The sequence below is a fragment of the Camelina sativa genome, chromosome 17 (assembly GCF_030686135.1).
Source record: "Camelina sativa cultivar CO46 ecotype springtype chromosome 17, ASM3068613v1".
Lineage (NCBI taxonomy): Eukaryota > Viridiplantae > Streptophyta > Magnoliopsida > Brassicales > Brassicaceae > Camelina > Camelina sativa.
The window spans coordinates 5,689,228-5,716,674 of NC_141896.1; the positions used below are offsets into that span (position 1 = coordinate 5,689,228).

At 38.7% G+C, this 27,447-nt stretch overlaps 7 protein-coding genes and 1 pseudogene across 7 annotated transcripts; 2 read left to right on the forward strand and 6 right to left on the reverse strand.

Moving 5' to 3' along the window:
• Positions 1 to 245: 245 nt before the first annotated feature.
• Positions 246 to 4,445, reverse strand: LOC104755615 (uncharacterized). The gene is made up of 13 exons (XM_010478027.2): positions 4,291 to 4,445; positions 3,565 to 4,002; positions 2,933 to 3,179; positions 2,609 to 2,721; positions 2,423 to 2,502; positions 2,132 to 2,273; positions 1,944 to 2,024; positions 1,568 to 1,672; positions 1,266 to 1,448; positions 1,082 to 1,174; positions 842 to 981; positions 680 to 746; positions 246 to 541 (listed from the first exon to the last, which is right to left on the reverse strand). Exons 2-13 carry the CDS (start codon positions 3,955 to 3,957, stop codon positions 422 to 424), a joined length of 1,764 nt encoding a protein of 587 aa, XP_010476329.1. The 5' UTR covers positions 3,958 to 4,002; positions 4,291 to 4,445; the 3' UTR covers positions 246 to 421.
• Positions 4,446 to 4,985: 540 nt separating this feature from the next.
• LOC109130072 (uncharacterized) lies at positions 4,986 to 8,765 on the forward strand. Its single transcript, XM_087495272.1, has 6 exons — positions 4,986 to 5,094; positions 5,401 to 6,382; positions 6,487 to 7,358; positions 7,447 to 7,531; positions 7,622 to 7,639; positions 7,722 to 8,765. Exons 1-6 carry the CDS (start codon positions 5,041 to 5,043, stop codon positions 8,366 to 8,368), a joined length of 2,658 nt encoding a protein of 885 aa, XP_087351398.1. The 5' UTR covers positions 4,986 to 5,040; the 3' UTR covers positions 8,369 to 8,765.
• A 714-nt stretch (positions 8,766 to 9,479) lies between these two features.
• On the reverse strand, positions 9,480 to 10,618 carry LOC147923349 (uncharacterized). Its single transcript, XM_087495273.1, has 4 exons — positions 10,573 to 10,618; positions 10,401 to 10,486; positions 9,843 to 10,308; positions 9,480 to 9,759 (listed from the first exon to the last, which is right to left on the reverse strand). The coding sequence occupies exons 1-4, from the start codon at positions 10,616 to 10,618 to the stop codon at positions 9,599 to 9,601; spliced, it is 759 nt and encodes a 252-aa protein (XP_087351399.1). The 3' UTR covers positions 9,480 to 9,598.
• Positions 10,619 to 10,635: 17 nt separating this feature from the next.
• Positions 10,636 to 12,891, reverse strand: LOC147923350 (uncharacterized; annotated as a pseudogene).
• An 816-nt stretch (positions 12,892 to 13,707) lies between these two features.
• LOC104755616 (uncharacterized) lies at positions 13,708 to 17,976 on the reverse strand. The gene is made up of 13 exons (XM_010478028.3): positions 17,860 to 17,976; positions 16,994 to 17,429; positions 16,372 to 16,618; positions 16,021 to 16,133; positions 15,832 to 15,911; positions 15,482 to 15,623; positions 15,291 to 15,371; positions 14,996 to 15,100; positions 14,716 to 14,898; positions 14,535 to 14,627; positions 14,305 to 14,444; positions 14,134 to 14,200; positions 13,708 to 14,001 (listed from the first exon to the last, which is right to left on the reverse strand). Exons 2-13 carry the CDS (start codon positions 17,384 to 17,386, stop codon positions 13,882 to 13,884), a joined length of 1,764 nt encoding a protein of 587 aa, XP_010476330.1. The 5' UTR covers positions 17,387 to 17,429; positions 17,860 to 17,976; the 3' UTR covers positions 13,708 to 13,881.
• A 110-nt stretch (positions 17,977 to 18,086) lies between these two features.
• LOC104755619 (homologous-pairing protein 2 homolog) lies at positions 18,087 to 20,641 on the forward strand. Its single transcript, XM_010478030.3, has 7 exons — positions 18,087 to 18,233; positions 18,354 to 18,379; positions 18,568 to 18,835; positions 18,939 to 19,009; positions 19,087 to 19,275; positions 19,360 to 19,466; positions 20,409 to 20,641. Exons 1-6 carry the CDS (start codon positions 18,206 to 18,208, stop codon positions 19,456 to 19,458), a joined length of 681 nt encoding a protein of 226 aa, XP_010476332.1. The 5' UTR covers positions 18,087 to 18,205; the 3' UTR covers positions 19,459 to 19,466; positions 20,409 to 20,641.
• Positions 19,531 to 21,418, reverse strand: LOC104755618 (uncharacterized). Its single transcript, XM_010478029.3, has 3 exons — positions 20,652 to 21,418; positions 20,419 to 20,538; positions 19,531 to 20,335 (listed from the first exon to the last, which is right to left on the reverse strand). The coding sequence occupies exons 1-3, from the start codon at positions 21,111 to 21,113 to the stop codon at positions 19,676 to 19,678; spliced, it is 1,242 nt and encodes a 413-aa protein (XP_010476331.1). The 5' UTR covers positions 21,114 to 21,418; the 3' UTR covers positions 19,531 to 19,675.
• A 1,794-nt stretch (positions 21,419 to 23,212) lies between these two features.
• Positions 23,213 to 24,670, reverse strand: LOC104755620 (uncharacterized). Its single transcript, XM_010478031.3, has one exon. It carries the CDS (start codon positions 24,127 to 24,129, stop codon positions 23,548 to 23,550), a length of 582 nt encoding a protein of 193 aa, XP_010476333.1. The 5' UTR covers positions 24,130 to 24,670; the 3' UTR covers positions 23,213 to 23,547.
• Between the last annotated feature and the right edge of the window lie 2,777 nt (positions 24,671 to 27,447).

Sequence of the window (27,447 nt, forward strand, 5' to 3'; positions counted from 1 at the left end):
GAAGTCTTCTGAGCTAAACCAACAACGAGCTGAATCTGATGATGCTATGTGGAGTATACAAAGCCCATGGACTTTAAACCAGACGACTCGATAAGTTGACTAATTAAAAATATCCCAAAGTTACTAATTAAATTAATCAACTAATTGTTTGGACTATTACGAATTTACGTACTACAATTTCTAAATTTCCTTTATGCACAAACCTCTACCGAAGCCATTATAAATTCTCAACTGCACAGTGGATATTTTAAACTAACCAAAAATAACATGAAGCCAACATTACATAAAGTAGCAGAGAGACACAATTGACAAACTTCGTACGGTCAGTTACTTGTCAAAAGTAAAGAGAACACACAAGAAAGTATCGTTTACAAAACCTCATTTAATACCAAACACATTGTGTTTGTGTTTTCATCATTTTTTAGCTAGACATCATCACATTGTCAATAGACTGGAGAGCTTGATTTGCGAAGAACCGTACATCAACGTCCGGGTCTTCACTTAGCTCCACCAAGCATGGCCGTATCATGTTCTCCACGACCTTTCACAACCCAAAAAAAATACAACAACATATGAATATATGAACGTTTTGATTCCCTAATGAGATCAATGTGGAATCATAAGCTCTTTCTCTACTTGAGAACCAAAAAGAGAATGGCATGTGAATGGATACACTAACCGATTGGTCAACTATCGGAATGAGAGATTGCATCATTTTGGCGACGTTAAATTTGATGTTTGGAACTCTGATAAGAGAAAAAGTAGATTCTTACTTAGCTATTTAGAAGCAATGGATCGAGTGGACGAGATAATATGTTTCAAGAGAGAGTGAAAGACTTGCCTGTCTTTCGATGCGGTTATAACCGCAGGCAAGAGTTTGGAACATGTGATTTCAGATCCCATTACTGGAGCGAGAAGCGATACTGCGCGAAGAATCGTCATCCGGTATAGATAGTGTGGATTGTTGATCATCTCTAGAACCTGCACAAGTATATATAGTTATATCAGCAATAGCAAAAATGATCGTTTTGAATCAAAGTGAAGAAAAAATATACAATACGCTTAAGATTTCTAAACAAACCTGAGGAACTATATGCTGCATTGCCCACTCAGGACCAAACTCTTCAGCAAGACGCTTAAGATTGTTCGCAGCAGCTTCGCGGATTGAGTGAACCTGACAATCAAAAAGTTTCCAAAATTTTCAAAATGGTAGAAAATACAGATTTAACTATCTGATGATTCAATGGAGGTAGAGAATGAGGGACCTTGTCTTGTAACCATTGCATGCAAAGAGCACCAAGCTTATCGTCAAAGAAGCCTACACCTAATTGGCTGGCCAACAATGGAATATACTCAATTATAGCCAGACGTACTCTCCAGTGCCTGTCTTCAGCAAGTTCTACAATGGCTGGCAATAAAGATTGTGATAGTAGATCAATCCCAATAACCTGCCAATATTATTAAAAAGAAATAAATCGCATCATCATCTGAAAAATGGATGGACAAAGAAGTTGCTGTCAAGTAGTCTTTGACTTCACCAAAACATGATAACTTGATCATAACAAACCTGGTTCACTTGGTCAAGTTTGCTGATAATGTTTAAGCGTACATCAGGAAATTCGTCCTTCAATAGGGAAAGAAAGATTGGAAGAAGATGCTCAATTGTTGCATCCTGCAATGAATGTCAAAGCCAAGTTAAAACATGCAGCTAAAATATCTTGCATAGAAAAATATAGTCAACTGGTTACGGGCTACTTCAACCCACAGCAAAGATAGATACATTGTTTCAAATAAAAGAAATTATCATTATCTTAAAGATGCTAAAGCTGCATATAATATAATGAGCATTTTGACTCCAAACTAGAGAGCGACATGAATTTTTGTATAGATGAAAATATTCATGGTAGGAGAGGCAAATCGTATCGATTTTTAATTTCGCTTACCTTACCCAAGACTGGAGCCATCCCCATTATAACTGAGGCCAATGCAGATCTGACGTGCTGAGAAGAGTCTGATGATAATTCCTACGGGTCAATTTAACGATAAGCTAATAGTAGTAATAAGCAAACACCCCAGGTTTTATTGGTCCTTTGGGCAATATGAGATCACTGAAATACTCCTAAGCGTGTACCTTTACACAGGGAAGGATGTGCTGGATCGCGAGTTCAGGGTTTAATATGCGACAAAATTTGGTCACTTTTCCAGCAGCTGCTATCCTAACTTCAGCCTCATTATCACGAAGTAGACGAACATATGCAGGCACCAGATCCGTCCTGCAATATAAACAAGGATTCAGGAAAACTATCAAGATGACTCAACAAACATTACCATACCTCTGAAGCTAAGTTTGATATAGAATTGGAAAAATAGAGGTCAACAAAAAAACCATTAAACCATAGCTAAGTTCAACACCATTGCTTACCTAGTAGGCTCTGGTCCAACAGCTTCACAAAGTTCATAGAGCTGATTTGCAACCATATAACGCACACGCCATGACTTATCCTGCTCAGACACAAAATATCAAGATAAAGCAGCACATACATATCTGCCTTACAGCTTTCCAAAGCTCATCAGCAAAAAATCTTATCACATTCACACATTTACTCACCTGCGAGAAACTGACAATTACAGGAAGAATGTGTGTGACACAGTCCTGGGGATCCAACAAATTCCCAAGAGCAGCACAGCCCTCAACAGCCAATAATCTAACAGAATCTTGATCTGATATTAATGTCAATAAGATAGTCAAAAGCTATATGATTATCATACAAGTAATACACTGAAACTGATATTGGACAAAGCTAATGTGCTGCTTAACTTCAACTAATGCAGTAGCCCTATAAATTTCCTTTATTTACATAAAGAGACTTGATGAAAGTTTTTAAGAGGTATATGCTGGCAAAAGGAAACCATATAAAATTGGAAAACATACCATCTTGCGTAAGATCCTCAAACATGGACATAATGTCAGTCTTCAAATGAGCTGATTCAATTGTAGCAGCAAACTTCCCCAAATTCGTTGCTGCAGCTCTGCGCACCATTGGCATGTCATCTTGACACAGCTGACTGTATAATGATCTTAGCTCCGCCTTGAGCGGATCTGGAGCACTTGGGTATGCAATATGGAAAATCCCACATGCTGATACCCTAGCTGTGAACCACTCACCAGCTGAAAGTCGCTGTTAAACAATAACGGTGTTCAGTAAGCTTAAGTTGGTGGCACAGTATGAGCATAGCAATCATTTTGGTTCCAATACACGTGTATGGTCAAGAACAAAACCACAATCCAAAAGAACGCTAATGAAGCCAGAGATATATGATTGGATGTTCCCGTAGATCAATCAAAATAGATGAAAACGACTTCAACCTACTGATTCCTCTAAACAACTAAAAAAGAGAATACTGAAACAAGAGGCAAAAGCTTATTCCCAAACTAATGGACCCAAAAAGTCTATGTTCTTTAGCTTTTCCAGTAGCTCAATTTCACAAGGCTGATTAAGTTAGACAGAGCACGGAAAGGAAAAAATTAAATTGACCAAAGAGATTTGATAAGAGTTATCTAACCTTAGCGAGAGGAAAGAAATGCTCAACCAAGTCATTCTCCCTCATCTGAGAACCAATTCTGCAAAGTGACTCCACAGCTTTCTCCCTGACACAAGTTTCCTCAACAGTCGAGAGTGTCTCCAGAGGTGGAAGCAAAACATGAGCATGCTCAACGCCTCCAACATAAGGAATAAAAACACCCAACTCTTCGGCCATGGCCAGAAGCACCTCATCGTCATCGTCATTGTTCTCACTAAGAAATGGTATCAGCTCTTTTCTAGTCCTCTCCTCTCCAAGAGCACGAGCAATGATAGAAAGCCGTCTAATAGAGTTCAATCTAAGCTGAATATCATCGTTCTTAAGCTCGTCTATAAGCACGGCAATCGGATACAGAGGCTCATCAACCATAGACATCCTGACCAAATACTCCAATCACTGCCTACGTTCTTCAACTTGTCCCTATATCAAGAACGATGTCCACAAAAAAGTCAGAATAAAACAATGCATATACTACCATCGATAAAGTTACAAACTTTAAACTCAATTCCGCCTATTCAAAGGTTAGCCATTTATTCTCAAAAAAAAAAAAAAAAAGCATCAGAATCAAACACGAAAGGAAGACCTAGAGAACGATACTACAATCCAATGACGATCTAAGCAAATAAAATGGGATTATGAGATTCAGATTCTCATATACATTTGAAATTGTTTCTAATTGAAGAAAATTGAAATGATCGAGATTTTTACCGATTATGCTGTGTTCACTTTTCCCAGTTTGGAGCGATCTATCATCAATCAGAGAGAGAAGAAGGAGAATGAGAGAACCGGAGTTCTTCTTTCTCAGCAGAGCTTAACCATCTCAAGCTGTGTGTACATTGAATTGGGCCTTTCTAAGAATAGAACTAAATGGGCTTACGTATAATATATAAAAGGTTCATATCTTTTACAATACGGCGTCGTTTTAATATATATCTAAATCTCCATTAACCACACCCATTAAGGCCATAACAAGTAGTCATCTAACAATTTGTGAACATTAGTTGATATCTAACATACGTAGATTTATATATTTTTCCAATCTTCAGTTTCAATAGCATGTCCCCTCAACCTCAGATGGTCAAACTAGAATGGATATTTTAAGGGCGATTTAGGTGGATAACCAAATTCACTAAAAAAATGAAGAAAATAGCATGCTAATCATAGGAATTAGGTGAGTAACCAGAGGGGGCTGTGATTTTACCATTTTACACCCACATGTCGTGAACAAGAAAATGTGATGGCGGTGGAGTTCAATGACGTGTCCTAGTAGGCTTGTAGTTCTGTTTAGTGACCATGCATAAACCGTAAATTGTCTAATCAGTGTCATAACACAAAACTTATTAGCAAAGTAATTTGAATTTAAAACTATATCTTAGCTATGGTATAGAGTTTGTGGTCAATAAATAGAGTAGAGCCGTCGCTTTCTTTATCAGTTCGAACAGCTGTGTTGTGAATGGTATGAACGAGGAGAGTAGTAGGTTCGCAGTAAAGGAATTTATTCCAACCGAGAAGGTAAAAAGCTTTAATTTGTCTGGTTCATTAATTGTGTTGCTGATGCGGATCTTTCGAAAAGTGGTTCACTATGCCTATGTGTATTAAATATAGTTCCCATTTTCAATCGTACTATATAGCGGCAGCAAGTCTATAAGAACTCCTAAGTGTGGATATGTAGATTGGGATGAAAAGAGCGTGGTGTGTTTGATCCGTATGGTTTTAGATTAATATTGTATAGGACAGTAGTAGCAGGTCGTATACGGTCCTGTATATCACTGTTTTTTGATATCCTACTTACGCCTCTGTTTCCATGTGTGTTCGCAGATGAGTGTGAAAGACCAGGTGCATGTGATTTTAGGCGAGTGGATAAAGGTCGATAGTTTCGTATGGAACTTTGAGCCAGAGACAGTCCCGGGGAACCATTACGTCCGGCTTAGAGATGGAATGACATACAAACAACTGGTGGCGAAGGTGAAGGAGAAGCTGGTGTTGCGTGCACATGAAGTTGTCATTAAGATGTCTTACCAATTTCCTGCGTGGTTTGAACTTGATGAGGGTAACGGATCCACCCCGCAATACATTACTGACGATGAAGACGTTGCTGTATTCATAAGGATGCGGCGTTTTATAGAAGAAGTTGACCTATGCGTAAGTGTTGTTAACAAGAGTTGTCCTGAACAAGCTTCGCCCCCACCTCCGCGGAGACATTGGCTACGCTATGTCTCTGCTAATGATGATGAAGATTCTGAATCAGACTCAGATGATATTGACTGGCATGAATTTGCATTAGACTACTCAACGCCAAAACCGAAACAACAATCAGAAAACCAAACAAACGTTGCGAAGGAGGATATCATCATGGCCTCGGTGCAGCCGACATCGCAGTCAGGCATTGTTATCAAAGAAGGCGGTGGTAGCAGTCGGAAGAAGCCTACTAGCAGTTGTGCACGTGATAAAGGAAAAGCTGTTGCGGATGCTGATGGAGAGGAAACTTCTTCGGACAGTGATGACAATGACTTCCAGATTGTCCCCTTTTCGCAACCTGATAATCCAATGCTAGTTGAGTGTAGCCAAGCTCGGCCTCGCCACAATGATCCTGTCACCGAAGGTGAGCCAAATAGACCCCCCTCTGACACAACTTCTACTGGGAGCACAGAAGGCATAGGTGTTGAAGTGGAAGTTAACTCTGTTACAATGTGGGGACGAGTGGAGGAAGCCTTACATTCCATGCTATCATATATGACTGACGATCCGGCGTTGTTCTGCCGTGATGCACCACCAGTATTCAATGATGGAAAAGGTGAAGGTAATTCATACTAACAGAGTACAAGAAACATATAGTAGGTATTGTAAAATCAATATTATGGAACATATGGAAACTAACACTCTGTCGCGCTCGTACTGCTGCAGGTGTCGACACAGCTATATCAGACATACAGTACGAAGGGGACAAGTTGTTTGTTGGGCGTGTTTTCAAATCAAAGTCAGATTGCAAGATAAAGATTGCCATACATGCTATCAATCGGAAGTTCCATTTCAGGACAAGCCGGTCAACACCAAAATTCATGGTGCTCAAATGTATATCGAAGTCATGTCCGTGGTGTGTTTATGCAGCTAAGATTGATTCTTCTGATCATTTCCAAGTACGCCAAGCAACTCAAAAACATACCTGCACGGTTGATGAGAGGAGGAGCTACCATCGACTGGCAACCACACAAGTTATTGGAGAGATAATGCAGAGCCATTTCGTGGGCGTGAGGCGTGGTCCAAACGCGGCTGCAATCCGCAAAATTCTACTTGATGAGTACCATATCAACATATCTTACTGGAAAGCTTGGCGTGCAAGGGAGGTGGCAATGGAGCTGTCAATGGGTTCAATGGCTGGTAGCTATGCCCTTCGGCCCACATATATTGGATTACTACAGCAAACAAATCTCGGGTCTGTCTGTTTCACTGAGCATGTCGACGAGCCTGATGGGGCAATGCGATTTAAATACCAATTCCTCGCATATGCAGCATGCGTTAAAGGGTATCAATACATGAGGAAAGTTGTGGTGGTTGATGGAACTTCCATGAAGGCTCGATATGGTGGTTGCCTCCTTACCGCAAGCTGTCAAGATGGCAATTTCCAAATTTTTCCACTTGCTTTCGCAGTAGTTGATAGCGAGAACGATGATTCTTGGGAGTGGTTTTTCAGGAGCCTTTCTACATTCGTACACGACACCACCGACTTAGTTTTCATTTCAGATCGACACAACAGCATATATACTGGGTTGCGGAAGGTAATTGTTAAGAATTAACGTCTGTTCTTTTGTAACATATAGTTTTTAAAACACCTCTGCTGAAATACTAATCACTATACCATTTTAGGTATACACTGAGGCGCACCACTCAGCTTGTACGGTGCATCTTTGGCGCAATGTGCGCCATCTATACAAGCCCCAGTTGCTGGCTGGTCTAATGTCTTCGGCAGCTAGAGCATTTGTCATTGAAGATTTCAACAAAAAATTCTTGGAAATTTAACGAGTTAACCCTGGTTGTGCAGCTTATCTAGTGGACATTGGTAAGCACTTGGTCAACTCTGTTTCAATCTAACTTACTCTGTATTCAATTAACAGAGATAAGTCATGAATATATTTTTACAGGGTTCACACACTGGACCAGGGTTCATTCGCAAGGGAAGAGGTACAATATCATGGACAGTAACATTGCAGAGTCATGGAACCAAGTACTTAAAGAGGCCAGAGAATATCCCCTCATTTGTATGTTAGAATACATCAGGACGACAATGATGGAATGGTTTGCTGTACGCCGAGCTAGGTCTGCACGTTCCGCTTCAGTAATAGCTCCAAAGTGTCGTGAAATTGTTGAGGAGAACTTCGAAAGTGCCATGTCTATGGCGGTTCGGCCTATTAGTGACTTTGAGTTCCAAGTCCAGATAAGGAGTGGAGAATGCTTCACTGTTAAATTGGTTGAAGGGACATGCTCATGCAACGAGTTTCAGTGTTTGAGCATACCTTGTCCGCATGCCATAGCAGCCGCAACGCGTTTAGGTGTGTCTATAGATACATTCGTTGACACAGCTTACTTTGAGGAGACTATCCGCCACTCATACGAAGAGAAGATATATCCAATTCCATCTGTTGGTGGTCATACTACGGCGGATGCTGCATCTGGAACCAGGGGTGACCTTAACCCACCACGTTCCCGCCGTCCACCAGGTAGACCCAAAAAAATCAGGATCTTGTCTAGAGGAGAGTTCAAGGTTTGTTTTATTAGTGTGAAAACGTAGTTGTACTTATCCCTTGCTGTGTTCCATTAATGCTAGACAATCTCTATTTATGTTACGTTAATGCAGCGTCCGCGCCCTAAATCAACAAGGAGATGTTCCCGTTGTTGCGGCACAGGGCACAACAAGGCATCTTGCAAAAACGCCATATAAGTAGCTATCTACAGCAATGGGGTACGTAGTATGTGCGGAGCGATGGTCTTTTGGATGTGTTCATAAATAATGGAAGCAACCAGTGCAATGATGTATATAGTATCGGTGACAGGGGCAATTTTTGACTCAAAATAATTTGGTATATCCAAGGATGGTGTATACCACTTTATTTTGAAGTATAAGCACCTCTACTTCTGTTCATATATTTGTATCTGGTTGCTAAATCGTCTATGGTGTATATAGTGTTGTAATGCTCACTGGCACAATAGTTTGTTTTTTGTGTAATATTAATAAAATACCCTGCTTGGCTATGTAACTAGTAACTCGAGTTCTCTTCTATGGCACTTCACGAACATATCAAGGGTCCAATCGATAAAATAGAACGTATCATAATATATTAAGTTCACATAGAAAATATCCTACCATACTCTAAAACCCTGGGAAGGTGCTTCGCCTCCCATGACAGCATGTGTTGTCATTGTTGCAATTTCCACTATCTACTCCGGCTCAGGTTTATTAATGCAGCTCTGTCAGGATATAACAGTCATGACACGACTTCTAAATGTTTCTCCAAACATTGGCGACCCGGTTATCCACGTAAGCCGTGGTCACTGCAAACAGGAAGTGTTTGACAACCTATGGGAAAGTGGCTTTATCCTGACAGAGATAAGGCACTATACCCTACAAGACTCAACATTCAGAACCCCAACCTCAGACTCGGTTTAGGTCCCTCCGAAGAAGCTTTTAGTGCCAACATCCATGCATCCGTTGACTACGGTTTACCAAAAAACGGCACTATACCCTACAAGACCCAACATTCAGAACCCCAACCTTTGCTTTGTTTAATGAAAATTGGAAGAAGAGTTCAGTTTGATTAAATGGTAGCTCTAAAAGAATAGTAAATAGACTAGGGAAATAGAATAGTATAATCTCAAATGTAGAAATAATAATTTAGCCTCCATCCAATCTCAGTAGATATAGCTTAAGAATTTCAAGAGAGAAAGAAAGAAAATACAAGTCCTCTGCATTTTGGTGCAGAAATCTGATAACATCACAACGATAGCCTAACCGCTTCAACGCCTATATTGGATTGGTAGCAGCCGAGAATGTAGCAAACGCACCAAGAGCATACTGCTTCGCCGCTATTTGTACTTTCTCCTCATCAAGTTTCCTATAATAAGTTGCTAAGGACGATACCGCGTGAAGCTCGAGCAGAATTAGCGACGCAACTTTGACATAGGCTACGAGACAAAGGATTGGTCAGGTCGTCAAACATGTAGATGACCATGTAATGTTAAACACAACTTGCACAGAAATTGCTTACCCCGATTTGAACAGCGGAATGGTATACTAGGCCGCAGGATGGATAGAGGATCAAGCCCTCGAGTAGATGACCCTCCATTATCAACATATTTTCTTATTAGATATGGAAGCATAACGGCAACGTGTTCTACATATTTATTAATTTGCTGATCCGTCAAACAAGATTTGTTGCAGTCTAGAACCATAACCTGCCATGTCGTCAAATCAATAACAAGAGCAATCCAGTGTTGTCGCTCGATCTGCATGGGGCTGTATAGAATATCAACTTCACTAAACCAGTTAGGTCGCGTTCGAAATGGCAACGCCGTTAAATCAGAGAATGGGAAAGTGGCTTTATCCAGCGCTCTTCCAAAACGGTTATATTGACGGTATAGCATGGACAGAAACGAGGCTGGTATGAAATCAAACCGCTGGTTAGGACTGGCATCACGATGAGCTTGGATAAACTTAACCAGCATATTTGCCCCCTGTTTTGAATACAATGTACATGGTTAGCCAAGTTGGTGAGAAGACAGAATCACTAATACAAGAGGGTTGTTGCAAAGTATAAATAGCTCACCAACTCATCTAGGAATTTCGTCGCTGTATATATGCTTAGAAACTCAGTATTATCCACAACCATGCCACACGACAGCTGATATGATCTGCCAATAGGTATTCAGCAGCAAATCACCATGTTAAATCAGTTGCTCAAATTTATGCAGAAATAGTAAGGATGAGTCATCACTTACCTGGCCCTTTCCATTTCACGGAGGAAAACCTCGACCAGTTTGTCATCTGGAGTGGAGAAAGCATCAAACCCCCCCCCCCACAAACCTCAAGGGGACCACGGTACTCGCGGTAACTGTCGACTCAACTTTCTCTGACTGCATCGAAAACCTGGACCTTTTCCTACGGTTACCATCTTTGGCATTTTGTTGACTACAAGCTTTGTTACCAATATAGTCACTCAATGTGGAAAAATCAGGTGCAACTTGTTCCTTGCGTATTAAGCGGATGCTCATACGAGTAGGTGTTGCTCTCTTTTGAGTCACCCGTTTGGTCCGCCTACTGGATCTTCTCTGCGAGACTCTACCCTCATCCTGGGTCAAATCAACGATGTCTGAAGCAATTTCTACATCAACCTCATTACCTTGCAGACTGGGGGACGGTTCCTAAAACAAAGTAAATAGTGTATTTGAAACTGTTAAGCTGTATAGATTCGCATAGTATATGTAAATTAATAGGATACAAGTTATACCGTAGCATTATTCAAAGTTTCTTCCGCCACAAGTTGTGTAAGTCCTATAGAGAAAGTGGGGGGGTCAACATCAGCCATGATGTTGACATCTCCATTGGACTCCCTGGACTGGGCTTCACTCTTGTTAGGTTCCTAAAGGTAGTGAAACGTATCCTAGTTATTCGGGCCTCAACATGTAAATTACAGAGCAGTAAGGAACAGCAAACAAGAAACAAACCTTGCCGGACGGATGCGTGTCTTCCGCCTGGCTGCTTCTACCACCAATTGGTTCGGTTGATTCCTGTACAATCACAAAGTTAATGACATGCATATTGATTGGTAAGTATGATACATTCGATCTTCCATATACATTCGTGCATCCGTCCTTACCTTCGCCTCACCGCACTTAGCCCGCTCCACATTACCAACGGGAGGGTTATCCTCCTTATATGCTTTCAACATTGAACCCACCTTTTTTCGAAACTTTGAAGTTCCCTGACAAAATAATTCATCAGTTCCAGGTCACGTTTCCTCTGTATTAGATTAAAGCGTTCCTCACACGCTTCTACTGCATGTTTGATCAAAGTAGGCACGTCAACATTCTGAGAACTGGTAGATCCTAGTCCGACACTAGCCCTGCTTCCTTCGGCTTGGGTTGGTGTTCCCTGGGTGCAACCGTTATCACACTCTTCATCATCGTCTACCAAAGGAGCGTGTGGTCCGTCATCATGGATGGAAGCAACATCCACTCCACCACTCCAGCTGTTGTGTTCAAAAGGGTACTCGTCTAAGACCATCTCGACAAGATGTGTTACGTTTTCGTCTTCCTCCTCGTCTGTGAAAACGAGTTCCTTGTCTACCGAATCTAAATGGCCAGCCAACAAAGAACACACACGCGCCTAGAAATAACGGCTGAGAAGTTAGCTTAGTAAATAGTAAGATTAAGCAGTATGAAAACAGGGTCACTCTTCATCTTACCTGGCATGTTTGGTCCACCACACGCGCAGTTTGAACATTAATAGTCAAACTTCGCTTCACAATACGCTGGACTATACCTTCTACTGCAGTGTTTGGGCCGTGCACATCGTCTCCGAAAGCAGGCCCTTGAATGATGGCTGGACAACAAGCAACTGTAACCAGAACCAACGCATGCGAAAACCCTTTTATTGCACATGTATCCTGTGCAAGTTGCTTTACAGTTCTGGCTTTTGCACTCTTAACCGTCTTAAGAAAGGAATCACGTCCCCAAGGATATTTTAAAAACGCTACTGTATCCGCAACCAGCTCTACATGTTCTGGACTAATGTTTGTATTTCCACATGTGGGGCATAAAATGCCATCCACTAGAACCAATAACGCAAGTCGGAACCTGGTGTCAGCATCTCTGTATTTTTTCCCCAGTAATAGTTTCACTACCAAACAACGATTTCCACATTGCAGAGGTTGTACTGCAACCTCTCTTTACAGCTTTACCCTTCCGCTTGTCCAACTTGAATCCAACTTTTCCACAGTTTAGGCCAGTCACGACGGCAAAATCTTGCAGAGCATACCTAATTGGTTTTCCCGCAAACACCCACCACAACTCGTACTTTCTATCCGTGACCAGTTGGCGTGACAGGATGTAATGTACAAACATCACCGAGAAAGTGTGGTTCCCCATTAACATCAAATGCCCAAACTGTGAATTTGCCAACTTCTCCAAATGGTCCTCATCAAGTGCCTTTTTGATGTTTTCTATCCATCGTAAATTGAAATAATTGTTGACCCTGTTTCTGCCAGACGGCTCACCCCCGGTCAAGAACAGGCGGTGTGGTAATCGACTTTCATCCATCTCCAGATACCTCTGCAACTCACCAACATTCTGAAATTAGTTATCTTCTAATTTGAGTCAACAAATAGTATGGACAATACGTGTATTGGGACCAAGGTGGCACTGAATGTATCTATCGACACCTCATGGTAACTGCAACTAAATTATGTAAGTGACTACCAAACAAGGAGTTTGTTTAGTTTAAAACCAAACTGTATCCACTTTCAACACATCTAATATTTCCGTTTTCGTTAACCCCTAAACGCCGGATCTAGTGACGGCGGCTGCTCCTAGTTCATCTACACGTCTAATCATAACTAGCGAGATTTGTGATTCACCCAACTAACATAGACACAGACTTACTCGGAATTGTTCACCGGGAGGGAATTTGACTGGGTACACGATATTCCGATTATTGCCTCGAGATTGTCGATTTCTCCTGCAAATTCCTTGGGTAAAGCTGGCGTCTTCAACCCTCTTAATTTGCAGATATAGGAGGATCTATTACGCAGCAGTCGGAAGATTAAAACATGGACAAAGAGAGGAAGAAAAAAGGGAGAATCGCCTATCAGATATTTTTTTAGTCCAAATGAATCGAGTTTTCGGAGTGAGCGGGATATCAAAGGTCTACTCTAACCATCAACTCTTTGCCTTCTGAACGATAGACAACTATTGGGCATGCAACGAGAGTAAGAGGAGAAATATTATACAAAATACAGAGTATATTAACTCCTTATGGTTAGAGTAGTCACCCAATTAATTATAGTTTTTTTTTATGTTATTTCTGCCAATTCCCCATATTTTAAACTAACCAATATTAAGAACACGAGAGACGACAAAAAAAAAAGGCATGAAGCCAACATTACATTAGTAGCAGAGGGACACAGTTGACAAAGTTCGTACGGTCGGTCGGTCACTTTACGTCTAAAAGGTAAAGACAACACACAAGAAAGGAAGTATCGTTTACAAAACCTCATGAACACATTGTGTTGCTGTTTTTTCATCATTTTTTTAGCTAGACATCATCACATTGTCAATAGACTGGAGAGCTTGATTTGCGAAGAATCGTACATCAACGTCTGGGTCTTCACTTAGCTCCACCAAGCATGGCCGTATCATGTTCTCCACAACCTTTCACAACCAAAAAAAAAAAAAAAAACAACATTTAAGTCTAGATTCCATAATGAGAACGATGTTGAATAATAAGCTGTTCTCTACTCGTGAGAACAAAAACAAAAAGACAATGCCGTGTGAAATACTAACCGATTGGTCAACAATTGGAATGAGGGATTGCATCATCTTGGCGACGTTAAATTTGATGTTTGGAACTCTGATAAGAAGACAGAGTATATTTTTTTACTTAGCTAGCTATCTAGGAGCAATGAATTGAATCGATGAGACTTCATGTTTCAATAGACAGAATGAAAGACTTGCCTGTCTTTAGATGCAGTTATTACCGCAGGCAAGAGTTTTGAACATGTGATCTCGGATCCCATTACTGGCGCAAGAAGCGATACTGCACGAAGAATCGTCATCCGGTATAGATAATGTGGGTTGTTAATCATCTCTAGAACCTGCAAAAGTATGTAAGCAATAGCAAGAATGATCGATTTGAAATAAAGTGAAGAAAAAATATAACACACGCTTCAGATTTCTAGACAAACCTGGGGAACTATATGCTGCATTGCCCATTCAGGACCAAACTCTTCAGCAAGACGCTTAAGATTGTTTGCAGCAGCTTCGCGGATTGAGTGAACCTGACAATACAAAGTTTCCAAAATTTCAAATAGTAGAAATTACAGATTTAACTATCTGATGATTCAGTGGAGGTAGAGAATAATGGACCTTGTCTTGTAACCATTGCATGCAAAGAGCACCAAGCTTATCGTCAAAGAAGCCTACACCTAATTGGCTGGCCAACAATGGAATATACTCAATTATAGCCAGACGTACCCTCCAGTGCCTGTCTTCAGCAAGTTCTACTATGGCTGGCAATAAAGATTGTGATAGTAGATCAATCCCAATAACCTGCCAATTTTTTTTTAAAAAAGATCGCATCATCATCTGAAAAATGGATTGACAAAGAAGTTGCTGTCAAGTAGTCTCTGGCTTGATCATAACAAACCTGGTTCACTTGGTCAAGTTTGCTGATAATGTTTAAGCGTACGTCAGGAAATTCGTCCTTCAATAGAGAAAGAAAGATTGGAAGAAGATGCTCAATTGTCGCATCCTGCAGTGAATATCAAAGCTAAGTTAGAAATGCATGGTTTCAAACAAAAGAAATAATCGTTACCTTAAAGATGCTAAAGCTGCATATAATATTTATTAGCATTCTGACTCCAGACTATATGCATTTTTTTACAGATGACAAATTCAAGGAGACAAGGAAGAAGAAGCACAATGTATCGATTTTTAATTACCTTACCCAAGACTGGAGCCATCCCCATTATAACTGAGGCCAATGCAGATCTGACGTGCTGAGAAGAGTCTGATGATAATTCCTACGGGTCAATTTAACGATAAGCTAATAGCTAACAGTAATAAGCAAACACAAAAGGTATATCGATCCTTTGGGCCATGTGAGATCAATGAAATATTCCTAAGCGTGTACCTTTACACAGGGAAGGATGTGCTGGATAGCGAGTTCAGGGTTTAATATGCGACAAAATTTGGTAACTTTTCCGGCAGCTGCTATCCGAACTTCAGCCTCATTATCACGAAGTAGACGAACATATGCAGGCACCAAATCCGTCCTTCACACACAAGGCACATAATAAGGAAATATAAACAAGAATTAGGGAAAACTATCAAGATGACTCAACTCTACAAATATAAATTTTCCAAGCACCATACCTCTGAAGCCAGTAATATAAAGTTTGATATAGAATTGTAAGAAATAGAGGTAAACAAAGACATCAATAAAACATTAAACCATAGCTAAGTTCAACCATCATTGCTTACCTAGTTGGCTCTGGTCCTACAGCTTCACAAAGTTCATAGAGCTGATTTGCAACCATATAACGCACACGCCATGACTTATCCTGCTCAGAGACAAAATATCAAGACAAAGCAGCACATACATATCTGCCTTACAGCTTTCCAATAAAGCTCACCCGCAGAAAATATTATCATAATAACACATTTACTCACCTGCGAGAAATTGACAATTACAGGAAGAATGTGTGTGACACAGTCCTGGGGCTCCAACAATTTCCCAAGAGCAGCACAACCCTCAACAGCCAATAATCTAACTGAATCTTGATCTGATATCAATGTCAGTAAGATAGTCAAAAGCTATATGATCATCATACAAGTAAGACACTGAAACTGATATGTGGACAAAGCTAGTGCTGCTTAACGTCAACTAATTCTCAGTGTTCAAATGCAGTAACCTATTACTTGCCTTTATTTACATTAGTCACCCCCACAAACAAACTTGATGAAAAGTTTTTAGTAGGTATATGCTGGCAAAAGGAAACCATATAAAATCGGAAAACTTACCATCTTGCGTAAGATCCTCAAACATGGACATAATGTCAGTCTTCAAATGAGCTGATTCAATTGTAGCTGCAAACTTCCCCAAATTCGTTGCTGCAGCTCTGCGCACCATTGGCATGTCATCTTGACACAGCTGACTGTATATTGATCTTAGCTCCGCCTTTAGCTGATCTGGAGCACTTGGGTATGCAATATGAAAAATCCCACATGCTGATACCCTGGCTGTGAACCACTCACCACCTGAAAGTCGCTGTTAAACAATGACGGTGTTCAGTAAGCTTAAGTTGGTTGCGCAGTATGAGCATAGCAATCATTTGGGTTCCTATACAGGTGTATGGTCACAAACACAACCACAACCCAAAAGAACGCTAATGAAGACAGAGTTATATGATTGGATGTTCCCTTAGATGAAAACGACTTCAACCTATCCTCTAAACAATTAAAAAGGAGAATACTGAAACAAGAGGCAAAAGTTTATTTCCATACTTTGGGCCACAATGGACCCCAAAAATCTATGTTCTTTAGCTTTTCGAGTACCTCAATTTCACAAGGCTGATTAAGTTAGACAGAGCATGGAAAGAGAAAAATTAAACTGACCAAAGAGATTTGATAAGAGTTATCTAACCTTAGCAAGAGGAAAGAAATGCTCAACCAAGTCATTCTCCCTCATCTGAGAACCAATTCTGCAAAGTGACTCTACAGCTTTTTCCCTGACGCAAGTTTCCTCAACGTTAGAGAGTGTCTCCAGCGGTGGAAGTAAAACATGTGCATGCTCAACGCCTCCTACGTAAGGAATAAAAACACCCAACTCTTCCGCCATAGCCAAAAGCACCTCATCGTCATCGTCATTGTTTTCACTAAGAAATGGGATCAACTCTTTTCTTGTCCTCTCCTCACCAAGAGCACGAGCAATGATAGAAAGCCGTCTAATAGAGTTTAATCTAAGCTGAATATCATCGTTTTTCAGCTCTTCTATTAGCACAGCAATCGGGTACAGAGGCTCATCAGCCGTAGACATCCTGACCAATACTCAAATCACTCCTTACCTTCCTCAACTAATCCTATATCAAACACGAAGTACACAAAAGTCAGAATAAAACACAATGCTTAACCATCAATACAAAATACGATAAAGTTACAAACTTTAAACCAACTCTACCTCTGAGATCAATTCAAAGGTCAGCCATATAACCTCAGAAAAAATGAGCATCAGAATCAAACACAAAAAAAGAAGACCTAGAGAGACTATACTACCATCAATACAAAAGAAGATAAAGTTACAAACTTTAAGCTCAATTCTGTCTCTGAGATCAATTCAAAGGTTAGCCATTTAACCTCAGAAAGAAATGAGCATCAGAACCAAACACGAAAAGAAGACCTAGAGAGAGAGACGACAACAACTCATTGACGATCTAAACATAAAACTAGATTATGAGATTCTAATACACATTCGAAATTGTTTCTAAGTAAAGAAATGATCGAGATTTTTACCGATTACGCTGTTTTCCAAGTTCCGAGCGATCTATCAGTCAGAGAAGAAGAAGGAGAATGAAAGAACCGGAGCTCTTCTTTTCTCAGCAGCTGTTCTGTTTACATAGAATTGGGCCTGTCAAGGATATTAACTTAATGGGCTTACGTATAAAATATAAAAGGCCCATATACCTAATACGCCGCCGTTTTAATATCTATATCTCTCTCGTGTGTAAAGGAAGCTTCTCGGTGATGATGTGATGTTGTCTTCTTCCTCATAAAAATATCGGAAAAGGAAAGAAGAAAAAGAATTAGCTTTCTCGCTCTCTAAGGTTTTTTATTTTCCCGCGCATTACTTGAGGCAAAAATGGCTCCTAAATCGGATAATACAGAAAGTATAATCTATCTCTCATTCTCTTTGATCTTGATTCGATTATTTTGTTCATCATCGTTACCCTATCTGGGTTTTTTTTTTTTTTTGATTTCTCACTTATATTTACTTGTTTTCTCTGCAGCTATCGTCCTCAACTTTGTAAACGAGGTGAGCACCTTCCTCTTCGACTTCTAATTTATTCTTGTCGGAACCCCAATTTTTTAAAACGAACCACTGATGTTTGAAATTTCGAAATTGAAATTGTGGTTAGGTTAAAGTACTCAGTGATGTTTTAGAAGATTTTGAATTCGATTTGAATGTGTTGTTTTGTTTGTTGTGTTACATTTGTGATGTAGCAAAACCGACCTCTGAACACACAAAACGCAGCTGATGCTTTGCAAAAGTTTAACCTTAAGAAGACAGCAGTACAGAAGGCACTTGATAGCCTTGCTGATTCCGGGAAAATCACATTCAAAGAGTATGGTAAACAGAAGATTTACATTGCTAGACAAGACCAGTTTGAGATCCCAAACAATGAAGAGCTTGCTCAGATGAAAGAAGAAAATGTCAAACTTCAAGAACAGCTCCAAGAGAAGAAGAAAACTATCACTGAAGTTGAGTCAGGTGTGTGAAACTTCATAACTTCATAGTCTTTAGATGGTGTGAAACTTCATAACTTCAGCTGCTGTTTCGGATAATGTTTATCTTTTGTGTGATATTATCGCAGAAATCAAGAGCTTGCAGTCTAACTTGACACTAGAAGAGATACAAGAGAAAGATACCAAACTAAGGAAAGAGGTATGTATTATCTTTCCTTGAGTAATTATAACAGGAAGTAGCCTAGAAAGTATAAAGTGATTCCAACTGTGTACCAGGTTAAGGAAATGGAAGACAAACTAATCAAACTACGTGAAGGGATTACATTGGTGAGGCCAGAAGACAAAAAGGCTGTTGAAGATATGTACGCGGATAAGATTAATCAGTGGCGTAAGCGTAAGAGGATGTTCAGAGACATTTGGGATACTGTAACAGAGAATTTCCCCAGAGATATTAAGGAATTTAAGGTGAAGAATCGTACATCTTTCACATGTTCCTTCTTACAAATTACTTCAGCTTGGGTGTAATGTTTTACTATTGTTACTTGGCAGGAGGAGCTTGGAATTGAATATGATGAAGATGTGGGTCTAAGTTTCCAGGCATATGCTGACCTAATTCAACATGGTAAAAAGAGGGGCAGAGGACAGTAATTTCGCAGGTAAGTTCTTCGAAATTGCTTCAGTTCTTAAAACAAAACACATGCATATGCATACTGCTCAACATAATTAAAGCTTATATCCATAAAGAATACCGTAATCTTACATCATTACCCAAAAAAAACAGAGAACATAGAAAGATTGTACAAAACTCAGCCACTAAACCATATGATTGCACCTGAAAAAATAAAATATATATACTTCTTATCCCTTAGTATCCACGAACTCCTCTGGTTCTGACTGAAATCGGACTCTTCATACCCACTTTACGCAGAATAGGATCGTCAATTGAATGAACCATGTGATCCACGAGTCCTGTATCCGCTCTATTTGTACCATCCATAAGACTTGGCTCATCTTTAACCTTAGTAATAGTATTACTCTGAACACCAAGTTGGGTTTCTTCTTCACTATCGTAGATAACAGTATCCTTCTCCAATAGCTTCACAGGGTCTTCTCTAAATGACATCACTGGGACTTCATCAATAATGTCTTCTGAATCCGACATCGAACTCTTAGATTCTGACCTCACATACCCTTTACCTTCTGAATAATCATCATTACCTTTCTGTTCTTGTTCTGATTCCTTGTTTTTAGAATCATTAAATGAATTTTCCCCTCCTGGTCCACGAGGAGTGTCTGGTCCACGAGGAGAAAACTGAGAAAGCTCCACAGCCGCTCTTGCAGCCTCTGCTGCATGTGCCGCTGACTCAAATGCTGCTTGTGCTGCATCAGCCACATCTTTGTACTTCTTCTTTCCTCTTTTGACCGAGTCAGATAAACCATAGCCTTCTCCTATCTCATCTTCTCCATCTTCACTTGCTAGCTTAGCCTTAGTGACATCTGATGTTCCCTGCTTATTTGTTGTTCCCTGCATATATCATACATTTGATTTGATTAGAACATAATTTGTCACTTTCTGTTTTCTTTGTGACTAAATGCAGATTTCCATACCTCAGTGGACGTAGAAGCTTCTTCTAGTTTCAAAATAATGTTATTCTCTGCAGCGATCTCCTTTAAAGCCTTCATTCTAACTTCTCTCGGTGGATGTCTTGTTGACAACTTCTGAATTATCTATAGTAACACCAAAAGAAACATGAAACTCAGTAAGTATTTTGTTTATCAAGAGAGAGATATATGATATAACGTATTGAATATATAGTATGGCTTGAATCAAGGCTGCTTACTTTGGGATCGACCCCACTATTACTGCGCAACTCAATAGACCGAGCCGCGAGGTCTTTGCCAAAACGCGAAATCAAAACATTACGAATCTCTTGAAGCTCAGGAAATTCTCCGATTCTAGAAGCTGCAAAGAGCAAACCAGAAACAGCTTCTAAAAGCTCTTCAGGACAATCTCTGTTGTGTTCGAAAAGGTGAATACGGTCTTGACAGAGAGTGAAGTAGCCATGGATGAAGAAGAGAACGTCGAGGGTGTTTTGCTCTTTGACAAGTTGGTCGACTCTATGGTAAGCGTGCTCGTGGTGGCCGAGCTTAAGAAGCTCTGTGACATCAGAGACGGCTTGAGAGAGTCTGGCTTGACGTTGGTTCTTGAGGATAGAGAGCCTTGTGAGAGCTAAGTTGAGAAGAGACTTGAACTTGTTGATCTTGAAACTCCGACCAAGCAAAGCGTCAAGCTTCTTCCCCATGGCCGAGTTGCAGAGGGAGAGAGAGATAGAGAGGATAGTCTATGTTGTCTTTCTTTGAATGGAAGAGTTATAAGAGGAAAGACGAAGAAGAAGACGCGTTACGACATGCGAAGACTTCTTAGCAACGAAGTTTTCAGAAGTTGGAAAAAACGACCTTTTAAGAAGAAAATGTGGTACGAATTACCAAATAATAAAACCAAAATGGACCGCTCTTGAATATCACGCGCGAGGATTGAATTAATCGTAAGACCAAATGGTAAAGCAAATTTATTGAAAAAAACTGATCAATCAAAATGGGTAGCATATCCAAATACGCTATCCTAGATAAATATTTTGGACAATTTAAAGAGATGTTACTAAAAAATTCTTATGAATACTACTCTTTATTATTTTCGAATTTTCTTTGATGTCTACATAAAGTTAGTAGAAAATCGTGTTAATTACTCTCCTTCTTTTAATATATTTTACATACAAAAAGCTACTTGAACCAGTCTCAAAACATACAACACTTAATAAAAAAGATAGTCACCGGTACAGAGTACATTTGAACCGACCATTACTTGTATGAAACATGAAAATGCATGGAAGATTCTCATGTTTCCCGTATAATGTGAACTATAGACTTCATAACTATTGTTTCATAACAAGGAACGTTCGTGTCGTTTGTACTACTTTACAACAGAAAAAATAACGTCTTCGTCAAACTATAAACGGAACACTCATAACAAAGTCGTGAAATTGATATAAGAGAAGTGTCAATGTTACGGCTCTTAAACATTGCAATTAGTGTAAGAATGACAGGTTTAGAGGAATTATTAAAGCGTGGGATCAGCCATTAGAAAAAAACACCATTTCCTCTTTATTAGGTGTGACTATAATTCCAACAGCAGAGAATCAAAAGACTAGTAAGTACAACTCATCTGCACGCAACTTACCATGTCAAAAGCATAGTAACAATAATGCATGCATGTTGTTGTTATTATGATAAAGAGAATGCTTTTATTTATGTTAGGTACGAAAAATTGCAAAGAGCTGTTGTTTTTATTTACTAATACGGAGCAGTGCCGGCGCTGACCCAGTGCACAAAGTGCATTTGCACCATATCACAATATTTTGGAAAAAAATTATAAGGTTTTTAGACTCTTCAATGTTTCATATTTTGACAAAAAAAACCCCAAAATACTGAAAATCTATAAATAAGACCTGTAAATTAGGAGAAAAAAAAATTTTGGCACAAGGTGCAAAAAAAGTTTGAGCCGGCACGGAGCAATCTTTCTTCTAGAAATAATTCTCCCACTCATCACAATATCATCTCAGGGTAAACCAAACACATTACAAATCTTTTGTAATTATAGAATTGCAAAACAAACTTCTAATGCTACCTAATCTTTTGACACAAGTACTCTCAAACTCTGATATACATATGGAAATGATATTATGTGAAAACCACCAACCAAACAATGGTCCAAGACTAAATCATTGGACCTGAAAACAAGATGATTGATCATTCACACACTTTCTTCAGAATCTTAATCAAAATTAAATTGTGTTATATACAATATACAGGTATCTAAGGGCAACAATATATATATAATGAGGTTCACTTGCCCATGATGAATGGGTGAGCTAACGCCTGTGACATGAAATGAACTAACACCTTGGGATCTTCATCCTTATAGCGTCGTCTAATTAAGGAACGACCACAAGATAAAAATAAGTGCATCAAGCAGGAGAAAACACACAGCAAGTATAAACTAACGAATTCCCGGTTACTCATATTTTCCAGTTAACTCGACCGGTTATCGGATTTGGTAATGGTTAAAGAACCTAAGTACCGAATGAAATATAGTCAACTTGACTTGACCAATCCTTTTTTATCTTGCATAATTGGGTTGACCAACTTCATTAGTTCAACTTTAGCCCATTAGTGATGATGGTTTAGACAAATAAATAGATTATCTGTTTTAACTCTAAACCAGACAGTAGTTGTTTGTTATGGGCCTGTGGGGCTATCAATCACAACATGCTTTATGGGCCATCATCCACGCCTCGGTCTACAAATGAAATCAGACTCTTGCCGACGTTTCGTATTATAGAAATTGACAAAGTGTTTTTTTTTCATATTAAATTTTCACATTAAAAAAAGCTATGCAACAAAAAAAAAGACAAGAAGAGATCTGAGAAGAACAAACAAACGAATTCGTTTTATACTAATCTAAGCAAAAGTACTTCCCAGCTAACAACAAAATATTTAACTTTTTCCTAAATCCTAATAACTTTTAATTAATATAGAGATATATTAACCATCTACCATAAACTGATACGGTAAAAAAATAAAACGGTAGGGAGAGCCAAAACGCTTTACAAAACGGCACCGTTTCCATTTCCCACCTAATTAAAATAAATAAAAAAACGCCGAGAAGTTTGTTGTTATTTATTCCGCCGGTAACGACTCCGACCGCCACGAAAATAGATCGCCGGAATCAAAACAATCGTCGGAAAACTCGAAAAGTCCTTCAACAGCAACGTAATCTCCAGCGCCGGGACAAAAATCTAAATCAGCATAATCCGAAACGTGATCTTCGAACCCCCAAATCTCATCGATCCCAGACGAATCAGACGAAACTCGCACTAAATCCGTCGTCTCTTCCTCTTTCGCGACGGGAACCGAAGAACAAACCACCGACGGAGGAGGAGGATGAGGAGGTGGTAAACCGAGCTCGTCATCAGAAGCCTCGAGAAGATAACCGAGATCCGGCTGAGTATCTCCTCCGGTCGTCGCGGTGGTTGATAACTCGTGTTCGAAACTTTTCATAACCGAGTCGAGATCTTGACTCACCGGTTCAGGATCCGAGTCATCGAGAACATCGAAAAGATCATCTCTCAACCTCTTCACCTCCGGCGAGTCGGTAACGACGTCGTCTTCGTCTTCTTCTCTGAGTCGTTTTTTCTCGACGGAGTCAGTCCGAGTTAGCTTCTCAGAATTAGCCAACGACGACAACAACTCTTCCACCATAGCTTAAACCGATTGCGTTTTGGTTCGGGTTTTTGGTATTCAGTGAGTGGCAATATCGAAATTAGTGAGAGATAGAGGTGCAGAATGGGAAGAAGGGAACACGAGATTTATATAGTAGGGAGGGAGGGGGGGGGGGAGAGAAAAGGAACGCGTGAGATGTGACGGATACTGAGGCGCGTGGTGAGAGCGAATCCTTTGGTATCACGGATCCCTTGCCTTTTTTTTTTTTTTTAGGAAAATAAATAAAATTTGAAATTTTGAAAAAAGAAGGGGAAAAAAAAAAAGGTGTCGCTTTCTAAAATTAAAAAAGCTCATCACCAAAAATATAAATTGGTTTGAATTCGGAGTTTGAAGTCCGGTCACGTTGCAGATGGGATGCACATGCCCCAGTCAATTACGCCCCTCTCTAGATTGTTTTTCCACAGATTATTATTATCTCCTAAAAACCTTTTTTTAGAAATTGGATTTCTAGAACAGAAAAAAATATCTCATGTAATAACAAAACATAGTATATTAAAATTTTAGTATGGCGACAAAAATCAAAAAAGACAACTCTATTTTTCCGTGGAATTTTAAACAAATTATGGATACGATATTTTTGTTTTATTTTTTTATTTACTTTGTCTGAAGAAATCTTTGATAACTAAGTTTATTTAATTCCAACTACTCTCTCACGCATTCTGCTTGTTCTGTGAGCTATGTCCATTATGCGCAACCACATTTTTTTTTGCAAATCCACATATTAATTAGTAGTATATAGCTTTAGCTTTATATTTTGAACTCGTATTTCACCAAAAGAAAATAATAATGTAAACACGTAAGAAATGTTTTGATTTAGTAGTTGTCCCAGTGGTCATAGACTTTAGCCTTTAGGTGGTCCTTTAGCACCCTACATTCAACTTCATCGACCCATGGTACAGTTTAAACCGACGGAAAAGAAAAATAAAGTATGTATATTTTGTATAGCAGCTAGTTTGATACACATAACTTTTTGTCTATCTCTTTAAATTTTAAGCAAATTTTCTAGGAAACTTTGCTAACTTTTTTGTCTATTATTTTATGTTATACCATTGGTTCCATGTCGAGCTATGTGAATGCATTTTTTCATATGTAGATTTCATTTGTCTATGCTTTTGATAATTTTTTACACGTATACGTAAAAGTTTTATGGGCATAAAATCAAAACTACTTTTTTCCATGTTCATATTTAGATATGATAGGACGCAGACAACATCTCCACTACGAGTTTTGCTATTGTCTCATAATTTCATTGGTTAAGTTTGAAGACAATACATAGTATATGCCCATAAAACTTTTCATCAATCAAAGTAAATTTTGCGGGATAATAGTTTAGCTTGTTAAACCTTGATGTACTTTGCAATCGAGTTAAAATCATCACCTTAATCTTATAGTTTTGCTTAATTTTTACATATATCATAATGTGATATGAGTATATTTTACTATAGGGAACCTCTATTAAAAAAAGTAGGTGATGTTGAGAAATTTTGAGTTTTGGAATAAGGTGTGGATTTAGACAAAAGGTGATTGTTTTAATTGGTGGACAATAGGCATCTTTAGTGTTGCCAACTTACGTGGTTTAAGCAAAGTTGTGATTCTTGGGTTAATACATATATTTGTCTATCTCTATTACTTTCTTCTTCTTTTTTAATCGAACCATTACTTTTCTTAAAGAATATGATTTGTATTATCAAAAATGCACGTTTCTCCTCTTTATTTTTTTTGGGTATGACATTTCGAGTAGTCCATATCAAACATATTGGTACGATTTTTTGGTGGCGAGTGACCTAAAATTATTATTTGCTAGATATACTAATAACATATAACATTATATTGAATATTTTGTTTCTCTTTTAAGGAGTAGCCAGAATTCATACGTAGAAATACGTTTTAATTATGGAGTTTCACAGCTTAGAATTAAATCAATGTGTCGGTTATTCACAGTTCACTATAATTTTTTCTTAATTTTACAGTTTTCTATGTAAAATATCGCTAACTCTTTTTGCCAGTATTTGATACTCAATAGATGAGATGTTTCTTGAGTGTGTGTGTGTGTGTAATGCTTTGTATGGAAAACGATCGTGTCAATCACTCTAAATGCTAAAGAAGGAAAAGTTAATTTGAATCATTCTATGAATCGTGTAAGTTTGACAATAACAACAAAACTGAATTACTAATCAATCTAAGTTTACCTCTCACTTTTCTTTTCACTGTAGAATGACCGCACTCATTGATTATATAGTAATAAAAAACTATTGTTAACGAGCTTATCTCTTCTTTGTTATATCAATCTAATGTTGCATTTGATTGTCTTTCCACTATATCATACACACTTAGACGCGTAAATTTTGTTTTGAAGGAAACGTACTGATTATATTAATAGGCTCAAGAAATTGAATTCTAGTTTCGAGAAAAGAGAAGAAAAAAAAGTTAGATGAGAACAAAAGTAGGTAGAAAAGACAAAATGTACCTCTTCGGATATTTGGATGGTTTTAGTTATTTTAATTCATCTATATCACTTAAGTATGCGTATACGTAGGCCTACACATGATGTTCACATCATCGTGCAAATCATACACGTATCAAGAAATATATATCAATACACCAAAGGCCTTTCTTTTTTCAAAAAAAAAAAAAGATAATATCAAAAGGTCCACTACACGTATTGATTTACGTATCTCTCTCAAACTTAAAAAAAAAACCCTCTGATTTGTCAACTAAAAACCACCATTAATTAAGGGTTATTTATAATTATATTACAATTGACATGTAAAAATGAAACAATTATTGGAAACGAATTAGGCCGATCTGATCTTCTTTGTGCTTAACTCCTAGTCTATCATTATTTGTTCGGTTGCGCAGACGTACGGATGGGATACACGTGAATGCGGGCAGAGTATATAAAAATACAAGACACTGTTATTATGTATAGGAACTTGAAAATATTCATAAAATTATCACTTTAAAAGAAAAATACCAATAAAGATGTTATAATTATCTTAAGTTTGGGAATCCAGTTTATTTTCATTAAAGTGTTGTTTCTTGAAATATTTTAGTGTTACTAACATGACAAATCGATTATGAATAGTAGAAGTTTTAAAATACGTACCCAACTAACTAATGTCAACGCTTAACTAAAACTATTTTCGTGTCTTTGACAAATCAGAAATGAAAACTATGTGAACTACATGATGGCTTAGATAGAAGATTATATAATCATGAATTATAATAATTCCTTTGTCATCAACAATTAAAATTCTCTAATACAGCATAGATCCCCCCCGCAAGACTTCTTCTATT

Bases quoted from the DNA above. Each gene is read 5' to 3' on its own strand.
- LOC104755619 (XM_010478030.3), top strand. From the start codon at position 18,206: ATGGCTCCTAAATCGGATAATACAGAAA. The intron at 18,380-18,567 runs GTGAGCACCTTC...TTTGTGATGTAG, and splicing joins TCCTCAACTTTGTAAACGAG to CAAAACCGACCTCTGAACAC. The intron at 18,836-18,938 runs GTGTGTGAAACT...ATATTATCGCAG, and splicing joins TATCACTGAAGTTGAGTCAG to AAATCAAGAGCTTGCAGTCT.
- LOC104755616 (XM_010478028.3), bottom strand. From the start codon at position 17,386: ATGTCTACGGCTGATGAGCCTCTGTACCCGATTGCTGTGCTAATAGAA. The intron at 14,628-14,715 runs GTCCATTATTCT...TTGTATTGTCAG, and splicing joins TGCAATGGTTACAAGACAAG to GTTCACTCAATCCGCGAAGC. The intron at 14,201-14,304 runs GCAAGTCTTTCA...TCTTCTTATCAG, and splicing joins ATAACTGCATCTAAAGACAG to AGTTCCAAACATCAAATTTA.
- LOC109130072 (XM_087495272.1), top strand. From the start codon at position 5,041: ATGAACGAGGAGAGTAGTAGGTTCGCAGTAAAGGAATTTATTCCAACC. The intron at 5,095-5,400 runs GTAAAAAGCTTT...GTGTGTTCGCAG, and splicing joins AATTTATTCCAACCGAGAAG to ATGAGTGTGAAAGACCAGGT. The intron at 7,359-7,446 runs GTAATTGTTAAG...ATACCATTTTAG, and splicing joins TATATACTGGGTTGCGGAAG to GTATACACTGAGGCGCACCA.
- LOC104755620 (XM_010478031.3), bottom strand. From the start codon at position 24,129: ATGGTGGAAGAGTTGTTGTCGTCGTTGGCTAATTCTGAGAAGCTAACT.
- LOC104755615 (XM_010478027.2), bottom strand. From the start codon at position 3,957: ATGTCTATGGTTGATGAGCCTCTGTATCCGATTGCCGTGCTTATAGAC. The intron at 747-841 runs GCAAGTCTTTCA...TTCTCTTATCAG, and splicing joins ATAACCGCATCGAAAGACAG to AGTTCCAAACATCAAATTTA. The intron at 542-679 runs GTTAGTGTATCC...GGGTTGTGAAAG, and splicing joins TTCCGATAGTTGACCAATCG to GTCGTGGAGAACATGATACG.
- LOC104755618 (XM_010478029.3), bottom strand. From the start codon at position 21,113: ATGGGGAAGAAGCTTGACGCTTTGCTTGGTCGGAGTTTCAAGATCAAC. The intron at 20,539-20,651 runs GTAAGCAGCCTT...GTGTTACTATAG, and splicing joins ATAGTGGGGTCGATCCCAAA to ATAATTCAGAAGTTGTCAAC. The intron at 20,336-20,418 runs GTATGGAAATCT...TGATATATGCAG, and splicing joins AAGCTTCTACGTCCACTGAG to GGAACAACAAATAAGCAGGG.
- LOC147923349 (XM_087495273.1), bottom strand. From the start codon at position 10,618: ATGACAAACTGGTCGAGGTTTTCCTCCGTGAAATGGAAAGGGCCAG. The intron at 10,309-10,400 runs GTGAGCTATTTA...TATTCAAAACAG, and splicing joins CGAAATTCCTAGATGAGTTG to GGGGCAAATATGCTGGTTAA. The intron at 9,760-9,842 runs GTAAGCAATTTC...TTTGTCTCGTAG, and splicing joins ATTCCGCTGTTCAAATCGGG to CCTATGTCAAAGTTGCGTCG.